This window comes from Pristis pectinata, chromosome 18 (assembly GCF_009764475.1).
Source record: "Pristis pectinata isolate sPriPec2 chromosome 18, sPriPec2.1.pri, whole genome shotgun sequence".
In the NCBI taxonomy this organism is placed as follows: Eukaryota; Metazoa; Chordata; class Chondrichthyes; order Rhinopristiformes; family Pristidae; genus Pristis; species Pristis pectinata.
The window spans coordinates 31,782,957-31,807,773 of NC_067422.1; the positions used below are offsets into that span (position 1 = coordinate 31,782,957).

Below are 24,817 nucleotides of genomic sequence, written 5' to 3' on the forward strand. Positions count from 1 at the left end.
GCGTTTGCCATTAACTATCTAAGGACTGAGCCAGGTCGCCAAACCAATATGGAGATATAAATGTGTCTGTGGTTGGAATTAATTGTGGGGTTCTTCATAATTTGTTTCCATGTCTGCTGGATAAAACATACAACCACTAAACATTTATCACATACACACCAGAAGGCCAAAGACATTTTGGCAGTCGTGTGAACTTTAAATCTCCCAATGTAAAAAGTATTTGTTGTGAACTACATTAATTCTGCATTCATTACAAAACCTGGAAGAAAATGCAAATAAGTTGACATTCATCTAGGTTATTTCAGCTGCTTCTGTCTTTCATGCTACTGACCCAGAAGCTTTCCTGCTGGACAATGCATCCTGAAACCCATGTGACACTCGTTTCAGCTTCTACAGGATCAAAGTATATACTTTGGAAGATGTTGCTGATAAAGCACTTTTTCCAACAGTAACTGGATACTACAGCGACCTTTCATCTCTGGCACTTCAGTTCAAAACCAACATACGTTGACAAAATGCAAATCCTACCATGGCTGCTAGCATACACCTGGGCCTTCTCAACTCAGAGGGTGCAGACATTTGTTTTAAAACTGCTTCTGACTTGGATCCGACACTCAGAAGCACTGCCAACTGAATGAATCTTGAGGCCAATGTAAATTCTTGGACTTTAGCAAAGGAAGCTTTACTCAGCATCCAGTCATGCTATTCTAACCTGGGAGAGTTTAATTCTGGGTGATCAAAATAAGAACAGCTCAACTTCCCCATAACCGGCATTCTTCACCATAACACAGATGAGATTTGTCCAGCTTAAGAAAAACATTACTGACACTAACACAAGGCAGGATTTGGTTCACTCTCTCTGTCACGTAAACTTCAAGCTAACAATATTGATTCCACGCTCTGCAATATTCAACCACAGCAATATCACAGTAACTGCATTCCAGAACATTGTGAGCATAAATTATTTGAACAATTTGCCTCATAAATGTACTCAGGTTTAATGGAAACAGGTCAACTTTTTCCACAGACCATTAGTTCACCACCCATGGATGTGTAACTGTAGAAGAAAGATTTAAATATAATAAAACCATTCTCCAAACATTTACATCAGTGCAAACATTATGAAGTATCTAAACAGAATAAATCAAATTAATGACAAGATGGAGAGTTGCTGGAGTGCATCTTGTAGATTGTGGCAATGGTGATTCAGTGATGGAGGGAATGAATACTTCAGGTGATGGATTAACTGCCAGACAAGGGGAATGCTTTGTCCCAAATGATGTCAAGTTTTTGTTTGAGCTGGTGAATTGTTTCATATTCCTAACTAGTGGCTCAAAGATGATGGGAAGGGAGACAACTGGCAAGTGATTTGCCATAGAATACCTAGCCTCTGACCTGCTGTTGAAGCCACAGTGCGCATGAAGTTGATCCTGTTAAGTTTCTGGTCAATAGTGAACCTCGGAACACAAGAAATTAGGAGGAGTCGGCCACTAGGCCCCTCAAGCCTGCCCCACCACTCAATATGAGCATGGCTGATCTACACTGGCCTCAACTCCTTCTGTGCCAGTTCCACATAATCCTCAATTCCTCAATCTTTCAAATATTATCTCCACTTTAAGTATATCTAATGATTTGGTCTCCTACACCCTCAGGGACAGGGAATTCCAGAGATTCGCGATACAAGAAATTTCTACCTACCTCAGTTTTAAATGACAGGCTCCTTACTTTGTAGCCATGTCCCCTTGTTCGTGACTCTCCCAGTTGTGAAAATATCTCAACATCTGCCCTGTCAAGCGCTCTTAGGATCTCATTCTTCTAAACACCAAGGAATATAGACCCAAACTGTGTAGCCTCTCTACATAGAGCAACCCTGTGATCTCAGGAATTAGCATGATGAATCTCCTTTGAACTACCTCCAATGCTACTGTATCCTTTTTTTTTTAAAAAAAGGTAAGTGGACAAAACTATGCACAGTATTCCAGGTGTAACCTCAAAACACCTATACAACTGCAACAAAACCTCCCTTTTCTTGAGATCCAAACCCTTCGCAATAAATGCCAACATGCCACTTGCCTTCTTAACTACTTATTGGACCTGCCTGCTAACTTCTTGTAATTCATGCACTAAAACACCTAGATCCCTCTGCGAACTTCACTCCTTTGTAATTTCTCTCCATTTGGATAATAATCTGCCTTTTGATTCCTCTTACCGAAGTGCATGACCTCACATTTCCCCAGGATGTTGACAGTGGCTGAATTCAATGATGATAATAGTACTGAATGTCAAGGGGATATCATTAGATTCAAGCTCGGAGATGGTCATTGTTGGCACTTGCATGGCATGAATATTACTTGTCTATGTTGTCCAGGTCTTGATGCATACATCTTTGGACTGTTTCTTTACCCGAGGAACTTCAAATGGAACTGATTATGTTGCAGTCATCAGGAACCATCCCAACTTGGACCTATGATGGACTCCCACACCAGTTAAACCACAGGACGCTGCCATTCAGCCCGTTGTGATGCTAAGCAAGACCAATCCAACTAATCCTATTTCCTCACCCTCACTTCCAGAGCCCTGCAAATTCTTTTCTCTCAGATATCTACCCAGGTCTTCTTTGAATGTTACAATTGAATCCATATCCACCATTCCCCTTTCCCCCACACCCTAAATGCTTTTGTTCTTTTGCCAGACACAATTTTGTGTCCTCTGGCTTTTGACCCCCTCTTCAAATGTGAGCACATCATCTCTAACTTCTCTCTCTATATTCTTTATGATTTTAAATACCTCTATCAGTTCTCCTCACAATCTCTTCTGTTCTAAGGAACACAAACTCAGCTACTGAAGTCTATTCGCATAACTTAAGTCCCTCAAACCTGGAATCATTTTGGCAAATCTTCTCTGCACCCTTCACATCTTTCCGAAAGCATGGTGCCCAGAACTGAACACAACACCCCAGCTGTTGGCAAACCAGTATTTGCAGAAAGCTCATCATCACTTCCTTGTGCTTGCACTCCACAACTAAAATCCAAGGTCACATGTTCAGAATCAGGTTTATTATCACTGACATATCATGAAATTTGTTGTTTTGCAGCAGCAGTACAGTGCAAGATATAAAGACATAAAAATTACTATAAATTACAAAATTAAATAAATAGTGCAAAAGAAGAATAACGACATAGTGTTCATGAGCACATTCTACCAATTACTTTCTCAACCTTCCCAACTGCCTTCAACAACTATGCTTTCAACCTCTGTTTCTGAACCTCCTTTTAGGACCATGTCCTCTAGTTTATATCAGCTCAACTGAAATGCAACATGCACATTTCTCACCATTAAATTTCATCTGCCATCCACCTATAATTCCATCAGCCTTTCAATACCTACTTGAAGTTGATTATTATCCTCCTCATAGTTTGCAATTCCTTCAAGAGTGTATCAATTGTGTTCTCTACATGATGTTTTTCCTGGTATTTTTTGTGACTATTCAACAAAGGTCATAAACTGGAACTTCTGGGTGCAGATTATTTTATTAAGGGAAGAAACATGCAGAGCACAATGTGCGATAAAAGCACATGGCCGACTGCGAAGGAGGATCAACAGGCTGATAACCATTGCACACACAAGTCCATGGATCAATTTTCTCAATGGGAGTGATGATACATGGAAATAAATCACGAGTGTGATCTAAGTCAGGTTAAATCACTCTTCTGGGTGCTTTGCACTTGAAAGGTGCTAATTGATCTACTTCTGGACTTAAACGGCCATACCCAAGACACACAGTTGTTATATATCATTTACAAATCAAAGTATTGAGTATAGGAGTTGAAATGTTTGGGTGAGGTTGTATAAGTCATTGGTGAGACCAAATTTAGAATATTGTGTGCAGGTCTGGTCGCCGAACTACAGGAAGGATGTCAGTAAGATTGAAAGAGTGCAGAGGAGATTTACAAGAATGTTGCTGGGTCTTCAGGAGTTGAGTTACAGGGAAAGACTGAGCATGTTAGGACTTTATTCCTTGGAGCGGAGAAGAATGAGGGGAGATACGATAGAGGTTTACAAAATGATGAGCGGCATAGACAGAGTTAATGCAAGTAGGCTCTTTCCACCTAGATTAGGAGAGATAAGTACGAGAGGACACAGCTTTAGGGTGAAAGGGGAAAGGTTTAGGGGGAACATTAGAGGGAACTTCTTCACTCAAAGAGTGGTGGGAGTGTGGAATGGGCAGCCATCTGACGTGGTGAATGCGGGCTTGCTCTTAACTTTTAAGAGTAAATTGGATAGATACATGGACGAGAGAGGTCTGGAGGGGTATGGGCTGGGGGCAGGTAAATGGGACTAGCAGAATAATGTTTCGGCACAGACTAGAAGGGCCGAATGGCCTGTTTTCTGTGCTGTAGTTTTCTATGGTTCTATGGTTACCTTAGTACTGCTGTTTAACAATGTTATTGCAGTGTTCCAAGGCTTTACCTATAGACGTGGGCCATTGGAGGGACAGACTGAGTCTCTGGTCAATTCACTGGGTGCTGGGAAGGGGTTTAAAGCCTATTGATCAGCAAAATCGTAGGGATTCAACAAATTTATTCCCGATGACAACGTGTATTTTATATAAAAAGGGCCAAACTTGTTCTGAAAAGGAAAAGGGATCCTCTGCCACTTTACAGCAAAATTTGCTCTTTGACATAAATGCCTTTAGGACTCACTGCTTCATTCACGAGTTCCAAAACACTTCCTTCAGTCAGCTAAGAGGACTACAGCCTAAACTGGCATGACCAGATCTGGATTAGTGGGCAGTGTTCAGGGTTTGGTGCTGTGTTGGAGTTGGTTTGCAGTTCTGATGGGAAGAGGGGCGGGGGGGGGGGGGGGGGGCAAATCCACTTTGGAATACAAATATTCAGCTCTTCTGATTCCTTCTCTGTTTCCAAGGGAAACAGGGGAGGTCACATGCAACAGTAGGAGACCCCTCTCAGACAGAGGGTACGGGTCTACATTCTAGCTCCTCTATGGGTGGTTATCTTTGTTATGTAACCACAGGCGTAGGTAGATACCACAATTACTTAAGTACACCCACATTCCTAGATGTGGGATGGTATCAAAGGAAGCTCAGATAAATGATAGAGGTCTCATCATGACACACTAAGAGTTAAAAATATTTCTACATTTTGATCAGTTTTTAGCATTTTAAAAGAGCACATATTTTTTAAGAACTGCTTTGAATTTTAAAAAAATCTATGAAGGAAAGGAAGTCCAGTGGAAGAAGTGGGAAAATTAATTTTCATTCCCCATCCAGATCACCCAGAGGAAACGTTTGTGGTCACAGGGAGAATGTCCAGTTCCATACTGACAGCACCGGAGGTCAGGATCATTGGAGCTGCAAGGCAGCAGCTCTACTAGCTGCACCACTGTGATGCACCAAAGTTATAGTGAGAAATAACAGAGAAAAATTAAAATAGTTCGCAAAAGATTAGAAATAAAAAAAAAACAATTTTCCCTCAAGTTTATTTAACATGTAGCCTTGCTCTGTCCCAGACATCGATTATTTATGAACAATGCAAAAAAAATGACATTACATGATATAAAGGCAACAAAAGTCCGTAAACATGATGGCAAAATTATGAGGAGCCCACCCAGAAATATTTTTTTTATAAACAGTGTATCAATAAAACAGATTCACTACTTGAGTTGTGACATGTGGCTTCCCTCACGTGATACACTTAAAACATTTACTTTCGCAGTTGAGAAGTTTAACCTTTTGCTTTTGCTGCCTTAGAGTTCAATGAAAGAGATACACAGATGTTATTCCTCTCTCTAACTACCTCACAGTTCCAGAGGTTTGGGTTCAATCCTTACCTCCAGTGCTGTCTGTGTGGAGTCTGCACATTCTCCCTGTGACCGCAAGCATTTCCTCTGGGTGATCCGGTTTCCTCCAATATCTGATGTGCCCTGCTCTCCACTGAACCACTGTTTGGCTTGAGAACCTACATTTCACCCAAATAACAGTTAAAACTATAGGCCAGACTTCGCCGAACATGTCTTCCCCTGCGTCCTACGTAAACAGCCGTCAATGGTCTCATTCTGACCTCATCTAGATACTGAGGTCCTACCCAACTGTACTGAAGCATTCAGGATTCCAGCGATATCACCTGAATGGGGCAGGCATCGATAGGCATACCGAGGAAAGTCTACCTCAACCTGAAAACATTGCCCTTAAAACTATGACAGCAGGCAAAGATGCACCCCAGGTTTGCTGGATGTAAACACAGGGGTTATTTGATAGTTTTAAAATGTTTCTGAATGAAGTAGGTGATTACTTTTTGAATCATTTTCTATGTGGGGAAAAAAAATTAAATTTCACTAAGCCTCCACTTGCAAAATAATTAAAAACAAATTTACACTAAAATAATTGATTAAACAGAATTTAATTTTACTTTTGTTTCACATGGCACAGAATCTGAGGTGAATTCCCCTGGGGAGCCTTAGCAAGATGGAGTGGAGCAAACTGACAGACTCAGTATTCTGGGACTCTGCATTTGACAATGCTTCTGTTTAAACGAGTAGTTGCTGGCAGTTCAATCTGGAACCAACAACATTGAGGAGTCACGTCCCCACCTCATTCGTAAGTGAAGAAACAAAGTACTCAAAAACCTTCGTCACTAACAAGATTCTCATCCTGAAAGTTTACATGAAAAAGTGATTTTATAGTTGGTCAATATTCACATTAGTATTGGGAGATAACTGCCAACAAGACAAAAGGAGCAGAAGTAGGCCATTTGGCCCATCGAGTCTGCTCCATGAGCTAAGCTAATACCATTTCTCTCTAGCCCCAATTTCCGGCCTTATCCCCATATCCCTTGACTAATTAGATACCTATCTATCTCCTCCTTAAACGTCCCCAGTGATCGGGCCTCCACAGGTGTATGTGGCAAAGAATTCCATAATTTCACTACCCTCTGGCTAAAGAAGTTTCTCCTCATTTCTGTTTTAAACTGGTACCCTCTAATTCTAAGATTGTGCCCTCTAGTCCTGGACTCACCCACCGGGGGAACAGCTTAACCACATCTACTCTGTCCAGTCCTTTCAATATTCTAAATGTTTCTATGAGATCCCCTCTCATTCTTCTGTACTCCAATGAATACAGTCCAAGAGCCGACAAACACTCATCATAAGTAAGTCCTTTCATTCCAGGAATCATCCTCGTAAATCTTTTCTGAACCCTCTCCAACATCAGTACATCTTTCCTAAGGGGCCCAAAACTACGCACAGTACTCCAAATGAGGCCTCACTTGTGCCCCGTAGAGCATCATCAACACCTCCCTACTTTTATACACTATACCTCTCGAAATGAATGCCAACATAGCATTCGCTTTCCTTACTGCCGATCCAACCTGATGGTTAACCTTTAGGGTATCCTGCACGAGGACCCCCAAGTCCCTCTGTACTTCTGTACTTTGAATTTTCTCCCCTTCTAGATAATAATCTGCCCATTTATTTCATTTTCCAAAGTATACAATGGCACATTTCTCAACATTGAATCTCATCTGCCATTCCTTTGCCCATTCTCCTAAACTATCTAAGTCTCTCTGCAACCTTCCAATTCCTTCAATACTCCCTAGTCCTCCACCTATCTCGTCTGCAAACTTAGCCACAAAATCATTTAGTCCATCATCCAAATCATTAATGTACAAAGTAAAAAGAAGCGGCCCCAACACCGGCCACTGCGGAACACCACTAGTAACCGGTAGCCAACCAGAACAGGATCCCTTTATTCCCATCCTTTGCTTTCTGCCTACCAGCCAATGCTCCACCCATTCCAATATCCTACCTGAAATCCCATGAGCTCTCATCTTATTAATCAGTCTCTTGTGCGGCACCTTGTTGAATGCCTTTTGAGAGTATAAATACACAACATCCACAGCCTCTCCCTTATCCACCCTACCTGCGATTTCCTCAAAAAACTCCAATGGGTTGGTCAGGCAGGATCTTCCTTTCACAAAACCATGCTGGCTTGGGCCTATCTTGCCTTGCACCTCCAGGTATTCCATAACCTCATCCTTGAGGATCGATTCTAATAACTTACCCACCACCGATGTCAGACTAATAGGTCTGTAATTTCCTTTATGCTGCCTCCCACCCTTCTTATACAGCGGAACTACATTTTCGACCTTCCAGTCCTCTGGAACCATGCCGGAGTCTATCCATTCCTGGAAAATTATCACCAATGCCTCCGCAATCTCTGAAGCCACCTCTTTCAGAACCCGGGGGGTGCACCTCATCCGGTCCAGGAGATTTATCTGCCTTTAGTCCATTTAGTTTCCCAAGCACTTTCTCTCTAGTAATCTTAACTGAATTCAGTTCTATCCCCTGAGATCCCTGACTATCCGGTATATTGCTGGTGTCCTCCACAGTGAAGACTGATGCAAAATACTCATTTAGTTCCTCTACCATCTCTCTGTTATCCATTATAATCTCTCCTGCACAGTTTTCAATTGGTCCTATATCAACCTGTGTCTCTCTTTTACTCTTCATATATTTAAAAAAAACTCTTGGTATCTTTTTGAATGTTATCTGCTGACTTCATTTCATAATTCATCTTTTCTTTCCTAATGACCTTCCTAGTTTCTTTCTGTAAGTTTTCAAAAGTTTCCCAGTCTTCTGTTTTCCCACTAATTTTTGCTTTTATTTTAGCCTTCATCTCTCTCGTTATCCACATTTGTGCCATTTTACCATTCATAACCTTTTTTCTTGGTATATATCAATCCTGCATTTTCCTTATTTCTTGTAGAAATTCCATCCATTTCTGCTCTGCCGTCCCTCCAGCTAGCTTACTTTTCCAATCAATTTGGGCCAGTTCGTCTCTCATGCCACTGCAATTTCCTTTGTTCCACTGAAAAATTGACACATCTGATATCAGCTTCTCCTATTCAAATTTGAAACTGAACTCAATCATATTGTGATCCCTAGTTCCTAATGGTTCCTTTACCCTTAGTTCTCTAATCACCTCCGGTTTGTTACACACCACCCAATCCAAAACAGCCAATCCCCTGGCGAGCTCAACAAGTTGTTCCAAAAATCCATCCCGTAGACCTTCCACAAACTCGCTCTCCTGAGATCCACTGCCTTCCTGGCTTTCCCAATCCACCTTCATGTTAAAATCCCCCATAATTATCTTGACATTGTCTCTCTGACGCGCCTTTTCTATTTCTAGCTGTAATTTATAGTCCACATCCCAGCTACTGTTAGGGGGCCTTTATATCACTGCTATTAACTTCCTTTAACCCTTGCCATTTCTTAGCTCCACCCATAATAATTCCACTTCTTCTGACCCTATGTCCCTTCTCTCTATTGATTTTATATCATTGCTAACCATCAGGGCCACACCACCCCCTCTGCCTGCCTGCCTATCTTTCCTATACACTACTTTCTGTTTGTAAAGAGATCAGGGTACATGAGTTGATGGTCTGCTAGAGTGGCAGCTTTTTTGCTTCACTCCAATGCCTTGAGGATGAAAGCTTTGGTGCAGAACTGAGAGAATCAAGAACTGCCAGAGATGGTACATTTAAAATGAAATACTAAACAGCGAATTGAAAAGATTGTTCCTCTTGAGGTGGTGCCAGGGAATCAAAGGAGTTCTCTGGTGCTCTGGCCAGTGTTTGCCTGTCAGCAAACACCACAGATTCTCCAATCCTCATTGAATTGCCATTTGGTGGTAGACTGCTGTTGCATTTCTCACAGGACAACACTTCAAAAGTCACTCACTAGGCTGAAAGTACTTTGGGACAACCAGAAGTTGTGGAAAGCACCATATGCAAATCTCTTTCCATCCTTCTACTTCTGCACATGCCATGTCATAAGTAATGCCAACCATCCACACTGGGCAGAGAGCAGCACGAGTGATTTGCAATTGGTCGTCATGCCGATACTGGCTCAAGGCACGAGGAAGCTCTGGTTTCACCCCTTTATAATTCAGGAACGCCTTTGAATGTTTCCATTTGCAAACACCTCTCAAAAACATATCTTTGAAACAAGTAAATAAACTCCTGCAGGGTTTCATTTTGCATGCATCATCAGTTGGTCATTACTCTTACCTAACTAACTGGCAGCAGGCAAGTTGATGGTGGAGTGCAGCTAAGCTCCACTCTGTTGGTAGGTTGATTGATCACTGTAAATTGCCCCTAGTGTGCAAGTGAGTGGTAGAAGCTGGGGAGAGTTGATGAGAATGTGGGGAGAACAAAATGATGGGATTAATGTTGGATTATTGTAAATGGGTGGTCAATGGTTGGCACCAACTTGGTGGATCAAAGGCCTGTTTCCATTTCGAATCTCTTTCTATGACTCCTCTCCTGACAATGGATAGGTATTCACTGCTGACAAGATCAATCATACAGCTTTAAGGAGCCAAAACCCCGGATGATTTCCCCATTACCACCACCAACCATTGCCCAACTGCCCACAAACCCCCACCTCCTACTCCCAAACCTCATCAATTCTGATACTTTAGTTGAGATTAATTTGTTCAGAAAAGATTAGGGATTAAATGACAACAGAGGCTTGAGTTTGGTATCCAAGCTGCTTGGGAATCTTAAAATGCTTTTGTTGTACAAAGATAGACCCCAGGATAAAAATGCAACACTACAAAGGTAGTTCAGTTTTTGGCTCAAAGATCACTATGCAAATGACCTGGATCCCATTTCAAAGTCTGTGTGTTATTCAATAAACAGTTGCATTATATGCCCATGTTGGTCTGCTTTGCCTTATGAACATATATAACAAGGATGGGGATATACTTCCAGCTTGTGCCCCTTCCGGGGATCAGTGGTTGCTGTTGCTCTGGCTGGGGTAAGTTAAAGCTGGAACAGGACTGAGGATTATGGTGGTGGAAGAAATTCAGATACAACTGGCCTCAGCACCACTGGGTCAGAGGGAATAGATCCTGGATGACTGCTGCTGGAAAGCAGCTGGCAGATGAGGCCATCTAGTGCTGAATATCTTGTTAATTCGGGCAGTCAAGGTTTGTGAACACAGTGACGAGGTAGTTTGGGGGAAGGGGGGCTGCAGTGGTTGGCAAGTCAGCATCTGTGTGAGCTGCCACAGGCTTGACCGACTTTGTGAACTTGTATGTTCCTGTTGGAAGCAGGAGTAGGATATGATTTGTCAAACAGCAAATGCCCCTGTCAGGCAATATTGTCACCCTGCTTCCAAAGTCCTTTAAAAGCAAGACACCAGTTTTGCACAGGTCAAACTGAAGCCCTTTGAAGGAGAAACAAGTTTAAAAGCCCCTAGATGAGCAGTTGAATCGCTAAGGCACAGAAGATTAAGGACTAAATGCTGGTAAATGGGATTATTATAGTTGGGTCAACAAACAATCTGCTGGAGGAACTCAGCAAGTCAAGCAGAATTTGTGGGGGTGGAAGGAATTGTCAACATTTCAGGTCAAAACCCTACATCAGAAGTCCTGTTGCAGGGTTTTGACCCGAACTGTCGACAATTCCTTTGCCTCCCACGGATGCTGCTCGGCCCACTGAATCCTCCAGCAGATTGTTTGTTGCTCCAGATTCCAGAATCCGCAGTCTCTTGCATCTCTGGTATGAATAGGTAACTGATGGTCAGCATGAACATGGTGGGGTAGAGCTGTGTTAAATGACTCCGACTCCATGGATTGCACTTAACTCATTCAGACGACTCCAACAGCTATCAAACATTAGAGATTCATCATACTTCCATGACAGGAACACACACAAGTTCAAAAAGGAGTAATTTATACGCGGAAGAAGAGACACTCCACATTTGAGCTTGGAATCTGTCTTCTAATGGGGCTGTTCGGGGTCCAGAGGGCAAGCTTGCAGAAATATATGCAGCAGAATTCATTTTTAAATTATTCTTTTCTCCTTAAGGATTAGAGGAGAATACCTGCATTATATGGATGCATTTCTGCAATCAGCACATTACTGGTTCATGCTATGGGCTTCAGACTTACTGCTAATATAGATCCTCGAACAGAAAGTGGCAAGTTTCTTTTTTTAAATGAAAGACAATGCTCATTTCTCATAGGTGTTTTTATTCTGCATCTTCTCATTGATCCAATTATATAACTTGGGGCAGTTTGGGAGAGTTGAGTTACCCATTTCCAACCAGCCCAAATCCAGCTTCAAAATGTACGCAATTGCCCTTAAGAACAAGAAACTGAATGAATCTGTCATTTGGGCCTGCTTTACCATTCAGTAAAGTCACAGCTGATCTGCTCCTGGTCTCAATCCCACGGTCCTCTCCGATCCTCATAATCCTCAATTAACCTATAGCCCAAAAGTTTGTCCCAATCTCATATACTTAATGACTGGTCATCCACAGTTCTCTGGAGTAGAAAGTCACAAAGATTCACAACCATTTGAGAAAGGAAATTCCTTCTCATCTCAATTTTAAATGGATATCCCCTGATCTTCAGACTACACCCCAATCTTTAGTCTGTACAGGTTGGCTGGTCTCTATAGCTGATGTTGCTGGCTCATTTCCCTAGGCCGCCAGTACAGAGAAATGAGCAGGAATATCAAAGACTCATGCTTTGATACAAACATAATCATGCCTTTTGTATCATAGTCTTAGATTAAAGCTGGACAGTTGCCGGGGGTTTCTAAGTTATCCATTCAAGGAAATAAAAAGACCTGCATTTATGTGGAGCCTTTCAAGTCTTTTGCAGAATGTCTCAAAGTATTTTCTTCCTAATGAAATGCTTCTAAAGTTTTGTCACTGCTGTCGTGTTTGAAACACCCTAGGCAACTTACGCACAGCAAGCTCCCAAAACAGCAATATGACAATAACTAGGTAGTCTCCATCAGGAATGTTGACCAAGGGTCAAGTGCAGCAAAACTCCAATAATCCAGTAACCAATTGTTCAGAAATCCTGGCAGTTCAGCATTTGGCTCACCAGATACTGTTTCTCATGCTCCCTTTAAACTCACCAGGGCTCCTTTTTCACTCCTTCCTTTATATTCACTGGGTCCCAATTTTCCACTCCCTTTAAACACCAGACTCATTGAAACTTTTAACATACAGCTCTGTAACATGTGCAAAATGTGGATTGTGGGAGGAAACCAGAGCATTTGCAGGAAAGCCACAGTTTATAGCATTGTGGTTACCTCTGGGTGCAGTCTGTGTAGAGTTTACATATTCTCCCCCATGAGACCAAGATAGCACCCGAGGTCAGAATTGAACCCCAGTCCCTGGAGTTGCAAGGCACGAGTACCAACCACTGCACTATCATGCCACCATAATTTGAAATAGATTCTTCAACCTAGTATTACCATCAAGCCAGGGGATCAAACCTGGTTCAATGGGTATAGATGAGCAATTAAGAATACAAGAAAACAGGAGCAGGAGTAGGCCACTCGGATCCTCAAGCCTGCCCCATCATTCAATATGATCATGGTTGATCTGCTCCAGGCCTCCTCTGTGCCAGTTCCCCATAGCCCTCGATTCCTGATCTTTCAGGACCTCCAATACCACAACCTCCTGGAGTTGAGATAAGATAAGATCTCTTTATTAGTCACATGTACATCGAAACACACAGTGAAATACATCTTTTTGCGTGGAGTGTTCTGGGGGCAGCCCGCGAGTGTTGCCACGTTTTCCGGCGCCAACGTAGCATGCCCACGACTCCCTAACCTGTACGTCTTTGGAATGTGGGAGGAAACCGGAGCACCCGGAGGAAACCCACTCAGACACAGGGAGAACGTACAAACTCCTTACAGGCAGTGGCCGGATTTGAACCCGGGTCGCTGGCACTGTAAAGCGTTACGCTAACCACTACACTACCGTGCCTGAGGATTCCAGAGATTCACTAGCCACTGCAAAAAGAAATTCCTATGCATAGTGTCTTAGTGCACTGAAAATAATGCACATTATGGGCTCTGACAACTTCACCCCTGGAGTGCTGAAGACTTGCCCTTAGAAATAGCTGTGCTTCTAGCCAAGTCGGTCCAGTACAGCACCAAACACATGACTAACGCTACACAAACACAATGACAAAGTCAAAATTAGCCAGCTACTTGCTATCGCAAATAAGCAACAGATCTAATCTAGCCAATTACCACCCTGATTGATTTCATATTCAGTGGAGATAAGAAAGGTGGCCAGTGTTTTCAAGTGGCACACAGAGCAATAACCCAATGATCTGTTTGGATTTGCCATGAGCAGTCACCTTCCAACTTCATTATAGGTTTGGTATAGAAACTTGACCAGCTATGTAAACAGTGCAGTAAGGAAAGTGGGTTAGAGGCGAGAATTTGAGGCAAGTAACTCCCTTTTTGTTTCCCACAAACATTCCACCACTGACAGTGCCCAAGTCTGGTGTGTGATGAAATACTCTCCACATACCTGAGCGAGTGCAACTCCAACACCTCAAAAATCAGCCATAGCCTATTCATCATCTCATGCATTCAGCATCTGCTGATCATCATTTCCTAACCTGCCTCCACCACCACCCCTGGCAGCACATTCCAGACACCAGCCGCCCTCTGTGTAAAAAAACCTACCCCGCACATCTTCTTCGAACTTTCCCTTCTCACCTTAAATTCCTGCCCTCTAGTATTAGACATTTTGACCCTGGGAAAAAGATACCAGCTGTCTACTCTGTCTATGCCTCTCCATTATCTTGCTAAATTCTATCAGATCTCCCCTCAGCCTCTGCTGCTCCAGAAAAAACAACCAACTTCTCCTTCTAGCACATGCCTTCTAATCCAGGAAGCATTCTGGTAAACCTCTTCTGCACCCTCTCCAAAGCCTCTACATCCTTCCTATAACGGGGCAACCAGAATTGAATGCAACACTCTGGATGCGGCCTAACCAGAGTTTTATAAATCTGCAACGTAACTTCCCGACTCTTGAACTCAGTGCCTCGACTAATAAAGGCAAGCATGCTATATGCCTTCTTTACCACCTAACCACTTGTGCAGCCACTTTTGGGAGCTATGGACTTGGACCCCAAGATCCCTCTGTACATCAACACTGTTAAGGGTCCTGCCATTAACTGTGTACTGTCCCTTTACATTTGATCTTCCAAAGTGCAGCACCTCACACTCACCCAGAGTAAACTCCATCTGCCATTTCTCCACCCACATCTGCAACTGATCTATATCCTGCTGTATCCTTTGGCAACTTTCTACACTATCCACAACACCACCAATCTTCGTGTCATCTAGAAACTTACTAACCCACCCATCCATGTTTTCATCCAAGTCATTTATATTTATCACAGACAGCAAAGGTCCCAGCTCAGATCCCTGTGGAACACCATTATTCACAGTCCTCCAGCCAGAATAAGTCCCATAGACTACTACCCTGTCTTCTATGGGCAAGTCAATTCTGAATCCAATTGGCCAAGTCACCATGGATCCCATGCGTCTTAATCTTCTGGATGAGACTACCATGAGAGACCTTGTCAAATGCCTTACTAAATCCATGGAGACAACATCCACCTCCATTGATCACCTTTGTTACCTTCTTGAAAAACTCAATCAAGTTAATAAGACATGACCTGCGCAAAGCCATGCTGACTGTCCCTACTAAGGCCATGCTTTTCCAAATGCTCATAAATCCCATCCCTAAGAATCCTTTCCAATAGCTTCCCTACCAGACGCGAGACTCACTGGAATATAATTTCCAGATATCTCCCAAGTTCTTCACTACTCAGTACTGGAGCTCTCTACCTAATAGCACTGTCAGAGTCACTGCAATGAATGGATAACTGCCATCTTTGCCAGAGCAATTACTGATGGACAATATAGTGACACCACATCTCACAGAATAAGTCACCTCTTACAGTAAGCAAAATGTAATTTTGCCCAGGGTCGTACAGCTACGTAGGCTCAAAATTTCCACAGCTAATAACTACAGACTAATAGCTACTTCAACTTGTGCTTTTTCTGCAATCAAAATGCTATGAATTGCAAACAGTTGCTGCTGCTTCATGGACAAGAGAGCAGCAAGTCACATGACAGTACCAACTGCCCATTCCTAATTGTCCCACCAGCAATATTTATCCTCATTTGCTTTAGATCTTTTAGAACAAAACCTGCTTCTTACACACAGAGGGCTGATCAACAGCGTAAAAATAGAAGTGTAAAGACGGGGAATGTTTATCATGGGACCCATTCACTAGATCCAGGCTCTGAGCTTTGTTTCAGTGACACTGACACAGCTTTATCCGTCACTGATCAGCAAATATCCAAGCTGCTTCTGAGCTCCTGACTCTTTTGAAGTTGTCAGATTTTTATACTTGATTAGCACAATAGAGAAATGTACCCTGTAACAATAGTCTGCTAACAAGTAGAACATGGTGCAGATGTGCTTTCAGTTCCAGTGGCTTTGAAATGTAAAAAAAATTACTGGCAGAGCTCCTCTCGGGATAAAACTGTAAAGATCACACCTACTGCCTAACCTTGGCTGCTGAGATAGTGATAATGGGTTTTCTCCTTGCAATTTGAAAAAGCTCAATATTATGTCTGCATGGAACATTCAACAATGTGCTATCTCCTCCTTCCCAACATTTTATCATTAATTTTATCCACACTGGGTGACTATGTCTGCATGACTCAACATTTTCTCCAGGAGCTGCAGAATTTGAGCTTTGGTGCTGGGATCTATAGACCGAGTTCAATTCTCTCTGTTCTGGGCAACAAAGACAGCCTTGCATCAGTATAGCATCTTTCATAGACCATCCCAAAGTGCTTTGCAGTCAGAGGAGGATTTTTGAAACACAGTCACGGGAGTAACTGTAAAGAAACAGCAGCTCGTTTCCATTAGTTGAAGACAGAAGTGAAGGCAGTGGGACTGCTGTCTCTAACCTCAGCATCCCTGCGCCTATAGGATAAACTTGGGTTCCTGCTTCTGACTGACATTCAACATCCCTGCTGGAAACTCCAAACAGAAGGGTGCAGTGCTTAGATAATTGAATGACCAAATCATGCACCAGAATTCCTAGATCTCAACTGTAGCAGACATCCAGTGGGATGCAGATCCCAGAAAGAGGGAGCTGAAATAGAAAGGCCAGTCAAGGCTCAGAAAAGTTGTGAAGGAAGTTTCTATTTTGCTTGGGAGATGAGAAGTGCTGACAGGATTTGGCAAGTGCATAAAGAGTCAGAGCGAAATAGTTGTAAAGCAAAATGAAAGAGAAATGAAAATATTACAGGGAAATGAAGAGCAAGCTGTAAAGACACAGGTCTGAAAACTGTCCCAAGTGAACACTTTCCTTTCCGGCACCAAAATAGTTGCATGAGACCAAAGAACACATGAAATAGATGTAACAGGAGACTACCTAGCTCCTTGAACCTGCTCCATCATTTGTTAAGGTCATGGCTGATTCACCTCACTTTCCTGAACTATCCCCATGTCCCTTGATTCCCTTAATGTCCAAAAATTATCCAATCTCTATTTTTAATGAACTCATGACTAGAATTTTGTATGCCAGAAGGCTATGGAGTTTCAAAGATTCACTGCTCTTTGCATGAAATAATTTCCAACTCAGCCCTAACAGCCTATTCTTTATTCTGAGACTGGATCTACACTCCTCAATCAGGGGAATGAACTTCATATCCAGCTTTGTAAGAAGTCTATGTTCCAAAGGGACCTCCTTTCATTCTTCTAAACCATACAGAACATAGGCCTACTCTCCTCAATTACAGCTCATATGGTACACCCGCCACCCCTTGAACCTGTTCAGTGTATCTCTTCTACCTTCCTTTCATAGCGTGCATATCACCTTTTAACTTAAGGATAAAAAAAACTTCACAGTACTCCAGGTGCAGTCTCACCAAGGCCCTATAGAATTTCAACAAGGCATCTGAACTCCTGTACTAAATCCTCTTGTTATAAAATTCAACTTACTATTTGCCCTCCTAATTGCCTGCTCTATCTGTACATCGGCTTTCACTGGCTTGTGTTCAAGGACACCAAGATTTCTTTGAACATTACCCAAACTTTAAGCATTTGATAATTACTCTGCTTTTCTCTTTTGTGCACTACCAGTTGACTTCACGTCTCCAGGTTATATTGCAACTGCCAAGTTCTTGCCCACTCACCCAGCTCAGCTTGAACCCCTTAAAGCCTCTCTACTTATAATCACACCTCATTTCGTATCATCAGCAGTTGGAAATATGAAATTTGATCCCCTCGGTTTAATCACTTGATAGCGAGCAAATGAGGCCCAAGCATCAATTCCCGCCAACCAGAGAAAGATCCATTTATTTCCATTTTGCTTTTTGTGCAACAGCCAATTCTCAATCTCAGTGTATTACCCTTAATTCCATACACCTTGTTGGCCAACCCTCTTGTGTGGAACCCTATTGAAAATCTTCTGAAAATACAACTCCTCTACATCCACTAATTCCCCCTTATCTCTTCAGTTCATCACATCCTCAAAAGAACTCCAGGAGATACATTAAATATGTTTATTCTTTCATAAATCATGCTGACTCTGCTCAGTACTATTACTCATATCAAGATGTTCTGTCATTACATCTTCCTTTATCCATTTCAACATTTCCCCATGATTGATGTTAGCCTAACAGGTCTGTAGGTTCCCTGTTTTCTCTCTCACTCCTTTCTTAAACAACAGGGGTCACATTTCCTTTCCCCTCCAATCCCCAGGAACCGTTCTAGAATCCATGGAATACTGAATGAAAACAACCAGAGAGTCCACTATCTGCAGCATCTCTTTATAAACTGGGATTTATCAGCTTTTAGCTTCAAGTTCTCTGGTACCTTATATATAAAAAAATGAATCAACATTTCTTCCAATTCCTCATTTTTTGCTCAACCCTTCACTCTCTTCTCAATCAACACAATATCCTGCCTTCAATCCTACTCGAAAGAATAAAAACCTTATGGAAAGGGCAGTGGCCCTTTAAATAATATAAAAGGTTAATAAGTTTTGGACGGGTTGCTGAGACAGTACTTTTTCTAACCATGTAGAATGAAGTTATTAAAGGATCAGCCATCATTTCAAATTGATAACTTAGATTGAAAATCTAAATGTCAAATGTAACATTATACAAAGATTCAGTGAGTCCCTGAGTCAATAAGATGTATTATATGTCAGACCTTCACAAATGCACAAAAATGCAGCACAACTTCAGATAAACTTACCTGTTCAGGCATTCCCTAATCTACCCACACACTAAAGTTCATAACCGACCCCACTGTACAAAATTCCTGATTCAGTTCTAAGAAAACCTCCAGTCTAGTTTTGAGTTTTCTAACAAAAATTACTTTCAGGTACAGGACAGCATTATCAGCTTCTTCACTGCAGCGACCTTATTCCACATTTGCTTGCATTCAGCTACCGATTAAATGATTAATGGGCATTGTGCTATCAACTTGGTCGCTTTGCCTCTAGTTTAGAGATTCTAATCCAAGCACGTTATTGTTCGGCCAATTAGTTATGCATTTATCAGGTTTCAACACGGTACTAAACACCACCCACCTGCTTCTCCGTCTCCACTTTGACGAGCGTGGACTCCAATTCTTCAATGTCTGTCCTGAGATTGCGGCACTCAGTCTCCAGCCTGCATTTCTGAGCGTTCAGTTCAGTGGTGCAAATCTCCTCCTCCAGCAGCCGCTCGTTCAGCTCAGCGACCTGAGACTCCAGCTCCAGCTTCACCTTCAGCAGCTGCGTGCAACGCTGCTGAGTGTCAGCAAGGCTCTCCTGCTCCTGTGAAGATGATTGGCAGCTGTTCAGGGCAGGACTCTGATGATTTACAGTCTGCATTGTCTCTGTGTGCACAGAATCGGGAGCTGTGAGCGTGTGTTGTGTGTGCGCGCGCGCGCCCGTGCCCGGGTGCGCGCACTCCTTGCATTCCTCACTAAATGAAGACCAGGTTCCAATTCAGAACAGGAGAGTTAACTGTGCAAAGAAAACCCGAGTGCCGAGCCTCCATTCTGCACCAACAGATCCAATTACAACATCAACACGCAGAATAACTACACTCCGAAGGAAAATGAAAACTCTCATCTTCTTTGTATGCTTTTCTGAGCCAGTTTAATAGGGCAGTTAGACATCATGGCCATTCTGCAAGGAGTTACTTTATTCTTCACCGCCGACAAGCATTTCAGACAATGGGGTCGGCTTTTAAAAATAGTTAGATACCCTTGCTGTACAGTGCATAGCTGTACTTGCATATCTGTGCTGCTAATTAACTTCTCACTCTCTCGCACACACACAACAACACTAGGCAAATGGTCAGACAAAAGGAGCCTCTGTATACACACACATACACACACACACACACACAGTTACCTCTAGATATAACCAAGGAGACAAATGGAATCACTTTCTATAATCATTTCAATCCCCAACTACTTCAATAAAATTCCGAGAGGCACAAAATATACAAAATAGCTTCTTAAAAAGCACCTCTGTTTTAAAGTTACGAAGGACTGCTGTACAAATTTAGGCTTCCCTATACGTATGACTATTGATTTTTTTTTAAAGAAAAATGAGGAATGTTCTGATGAGGTCACTGGGGAACACTGGCCTTGGGAATTGCTGAGGGCCACAGTGAGAGGGAGCTAAATCAACATACAGAGTTGGCGCTGTCTGATATTAATTTAGTTTCTTGGCACAGCTTGGATCTGTTGTCTTTCACAGACCCTTTTCCTTGTGATGTTCTGAAGAACTTGCTACATTAAAAAAATCACAAAGTTGAACAGAATCAAAATTGTGCTTGTAATGATGATAATTCCCGACGGATTGCTTGGTTTCCCTTTTTCTCGTTTTCTCTCTTCAAAGGTGCTGGGAATATTTCCATGGGAACCAAAGGGCCCACATGGTGACCATTACTGATGTGTGAGCTCAGTGAATGCAAAGCAACCTCATCTGAGAGGTCACAACAGCCAAGCACAGTCCTATTCTCACCTGTCATCTACACAAAGATGCTTTCCAGAAAGGGAGCTTCTGGACACTGATCAGGAGCAGGATCTCTAATTAACTTTTTTGCCTCCCCTAGGTTCAACTGCTGCTCCAACAGAGACTGACAATTAAACTTAACAGCCCCTGATGTTTATGACCAAGACACTGACAGAATTTGACAGATTAACAAAAGGTTAATCTGTCAAATTGATGGTGAAACTTTTGAAGCAATCAACTTGACGTAGAGTCTTGCAATACAGCAGGAGGTTAGCCTACCCATTGTGCTGACACTTAGTTACCAATTTGTTGTTTTTCCCAAAGCCCTGCACAATGTCATTTTCAAATTACTTGTCCAGTTCCTTTAAAATGTTATTTAATCGGTTTCCTCCACCCTCTCAGGTAGTACATCCCAGATCATTAAACACTCATCATGTAAAATCGTTTCTCCTTACCTACAACATTAACAAACTAAAATGTATGTTATACAATAACCATAAACTAACAATAGTGTCATTATAGATAAAGAATCAAATTATGTACATGAACACAATTCAATCACCTAATTCTCCAGCAATTAAAAAAATAGTTCACTCATGTTGTTTTTAATAATCAGAAAACTTTAATAACATTGCATCAACACTGCACACAAATAATTTGGACTGCTGAAATCATTGTTCAATAATAAACATCACACAAAAAGTTCACAACAATGAGTGTACAAACCTAGGGAATACCATAAACCCAGGACAAGAATTCCTAGGAATCACCAACACTATGCCGACTACCGGGGAAACCAGACATTGAAAAGCATTGGACTGTGGGGAGCCCAAAAATCATTGGTGCTTAAATACGTAAAAATCAAAGAAATTAGGCACTGTGACCAGACAGACCAACGGGGACCTAGTTACTAAGTGTCAGAGATGCCCTAGAATAAGGAAACACAGCATCCATAGAAACTTGACACACGAGGTCAGCGGAATGAAATGCAGAGCAAATGTCGACCACAGGGAAACCAGCAGACACAGCTGGTCGAGGAACAGAGACAAACAGATTTAGGGAAATCAGACATTAAAACCACACATTTCACTCAGACTTTACAGTTTGCTGTGGCAGCAACAATCTGGAAAAGCCTCACATAAAGGCATTAATGGCATGGGTCACAATGAACACCAAATCTTTCATTCATTGAAATAGACAGACCTTCACTACTTTATTTTCCTTGAAGTGCACTGACAATGCTTCAGAGAGCGACATTAAAGGGTTAAATGCAGCCTCCTTACAACTTCTGATGAACTGTCAGGATTAGAAACTTTGACTGCAGTGCCAACTCTGAAATGTGCGACGGAACGAACCTCATACCAAAGCCAATAGATATGTTTGGACCTCAAATTAAACCTACAACCCTTCCCCACCAAAGCACGTTTTAATATATGTTTTATAATTAAATATAGAAATGAGAACTTTTTTTATAACCTCTATTACATCAGAGTCTGAAAATTTAAATAACAGGCATTACTCAAGAAAACAAGTCATAACAACATCCACTTGAACGTAGCATGATAAATTCCAAAAGAAACATCTTTGCAAAGCAGAACCCCAAAGAGTTAAACTCTGAGTTTTCATGGCAGGCTGAACTTAGCTACAGAATAACTAACAATCCAACTGTGTTCAATTACACTGCACTCAAAAACAGGCTTAGTGCAATCTACTTCAGGTTTTCCTTTCCTCCCAAGCCCTTTTTATTGGCTAATGTTACAGTGGGTTCAAACAGCGTGCTCATTCTTTCACACTGGCTAGGTGAAGCAGATGAAGGAAAGCAAGTTGCTGCAAAAGGGGAATTCACAAGTGAAATGGAATACATACGACAGTTATCTTCTCCTCCAGGGTCACACTGTAGTTATCCCAGTCTAGATCTTCTGGTTCGAGTTCCAGCTCCACTCCATCCGCTGCCTCAGATTCATCGGACAGGGACCATGATCTCCGCAAGCTCGGAATTCTTGACATTTCTCAATTGGTCGTGAGCCTCCCACTTCAAAGTGCACACCTGTCTGTCTGGCTGATGAGAATCGAAACAGCAGGGCAAGGCTTAAATTGGTTTACTGAGAGTGGAGCTCCGAATCAGAAGGATCGCAGGATAAAAAAGGTCACTAGTTTCTCCTGCAGCTACACCTTATGTCTCTAGCCTCGCTTCTTGCTTCTTTGTTGAGCTTTTTTTTTCCCCTGCGGATACCTTTGCTCCCTCTCTGTTGGCCCACGTGCCTTGAAAGTCTAACAACTGTTCTGCTATTTGACACTTTCACTTGCCAGAGCAAGCCGATTCAGCGCCTCGCTAATTAAGAATGGCCTCCAAGAAAGTAATTGTCATCTGTTGCAAGCTGCTCTGTCCCCACAGCTCCCAAACTCGGCAGAGTTTCCTAGGTTTTGTTGCATTCTGTCAACTGTCAGCTCAGTGCAGGTGCCCTGTTCATGCAGAATGTTGGCCACCTCAGACCCCTTCAGGCTGTGCTATTAAGAATGGAAAAACTGCATGCTTATAGGTCTAATGAATCAATAGGTAGCAAATTCCACTGTGAACTTCATTGGTAACCAGAGAGCGGAATATTCCCTGCCTACAAGTAAATTCCTGATGTGCATCCATGTGCTTTTTTTTTGTTCTCAAAAATTAGTAGTTATGTTCCAACAGAAAAGAAAACAATATTCCCCATTTATTTTTTTTTCCCTTGGAAGCAAACACCTGACAAAGATACAACCTGATTTCTCTGCAATCTATAAACTTCATGCAGGTATGATTCAGAGCAGCACACAGCTGAGATCAGCACTTAAAAATCCTTGGATTTTGTGACTCTATTGACCTGAAGAAACTGCATCTCTTAAGAGTGAATGTGTTGCTATCAATGTAAGTTACATAACCTTCTGGGAATTCTTCAGAGTTAATCTTGGGACAATGATTCTTGAAGGTTACAATAGATGTTAGAGCCCTTGTGCTGGGAAAGGGGAAAGTAATCTGCTTCCTATTGTAATCCTCTGTGACCTGGAAAGGGGAAAGAAATCAGCTAACTGCTGCTCCCTAGCACACCTTGACAAGAAATAGCTTCATTATGATGTTCCCACAGTCAAAGAGTCATACAGCACTGAAATAACTTTGGCCCAACTTGTCCGTTCTGACCAAGATGACCATCTAAGCTGGTCCCACTTACTTGTGTTTGGCCCATATCCCTCTAAAACTTTCCTATCCATGTACCTGTCTAACTGTCTTTTAAAAGTTGTTATAATATCTGCCTCAACCACTTCCTCTGGCAGCTCTTTCCACAAATGCACCACCCTCTGCATGAAGTTGCCCTTCAGGTTCCTTTCAAATATTTCTCCTCTCTCCTTAAACCTATGCCCTCTAGTTTTGGAGTTCCTTTCTCTGGGGAAAAAAGACTGTGCATTCACTCTGTCTAGGCCCCTCAATGATTTTATACACCTTTATATTGTCACCTCCTCAGTCTAATAGCCGGAAACCAAGTGAGGAAATATTAGGTGAAAGCAGGGGCCTAGGACCAATTGGAAAGTACTCTGAAACAATCAGCACAGGCACATTGGGCCAAATGGCCTCTTTCTGTGCTGTAAGATTCTATGCAGTAGAATTTATCCTCACCTGCAAGTACAAGGTGAGTGACAAAGCACTGGAGGTGCATTGTTGCCCATTTCTGAAACTTAGGTTTACTGATTTCATTAGGAATATGGACCAGGAGTGGAGGACAACACACGTTTGCTTCCCTATTTGGCAGTTGGCATGCAGACAGAGAAATTTCTCCCCAAATTTTACACTACCTGGACTGGACTTACACAAATGCCGGAGGGAGCATGGTGAGGAGGGAAAGTGGATGAAGGAACGGACAAAAATCCAGTCCTATGAAATGATAGTTTGGATCACGG

At 42.2% G+C, this 24,817-nt stretch overlaps 1 protein-coding gene across 1 annotated transcript in view; it reads right to left on the bottom strand.

The window, feature by feature from the left end:
- Positions 1-23,084, bottom strand: part of LOC127579745 (myosin-16) — a 168,167-nt gene extending 145,083 nt beyond the window's left edge. The window contains exons 1-2 of the mRNA XM_052032626.1: positions 22,760-23,084; positions 19,472-19,699 (exon numbers count right to left, since the gene is read on the bottom strand). Coding sequence (XP_051888586.1) covers positions 19,472-19,699; positions 22,760-22,900 — 369 coding nt within the window. The 5' untranslated portion in view covers positions 22,901-23,084. The remainder of the gene's footprint in view (positions 1-19,471; positions 19,700-22,759) is intronic.
- Positions 23,085-24,817: the final 1,733 nt, after the last annotated feature.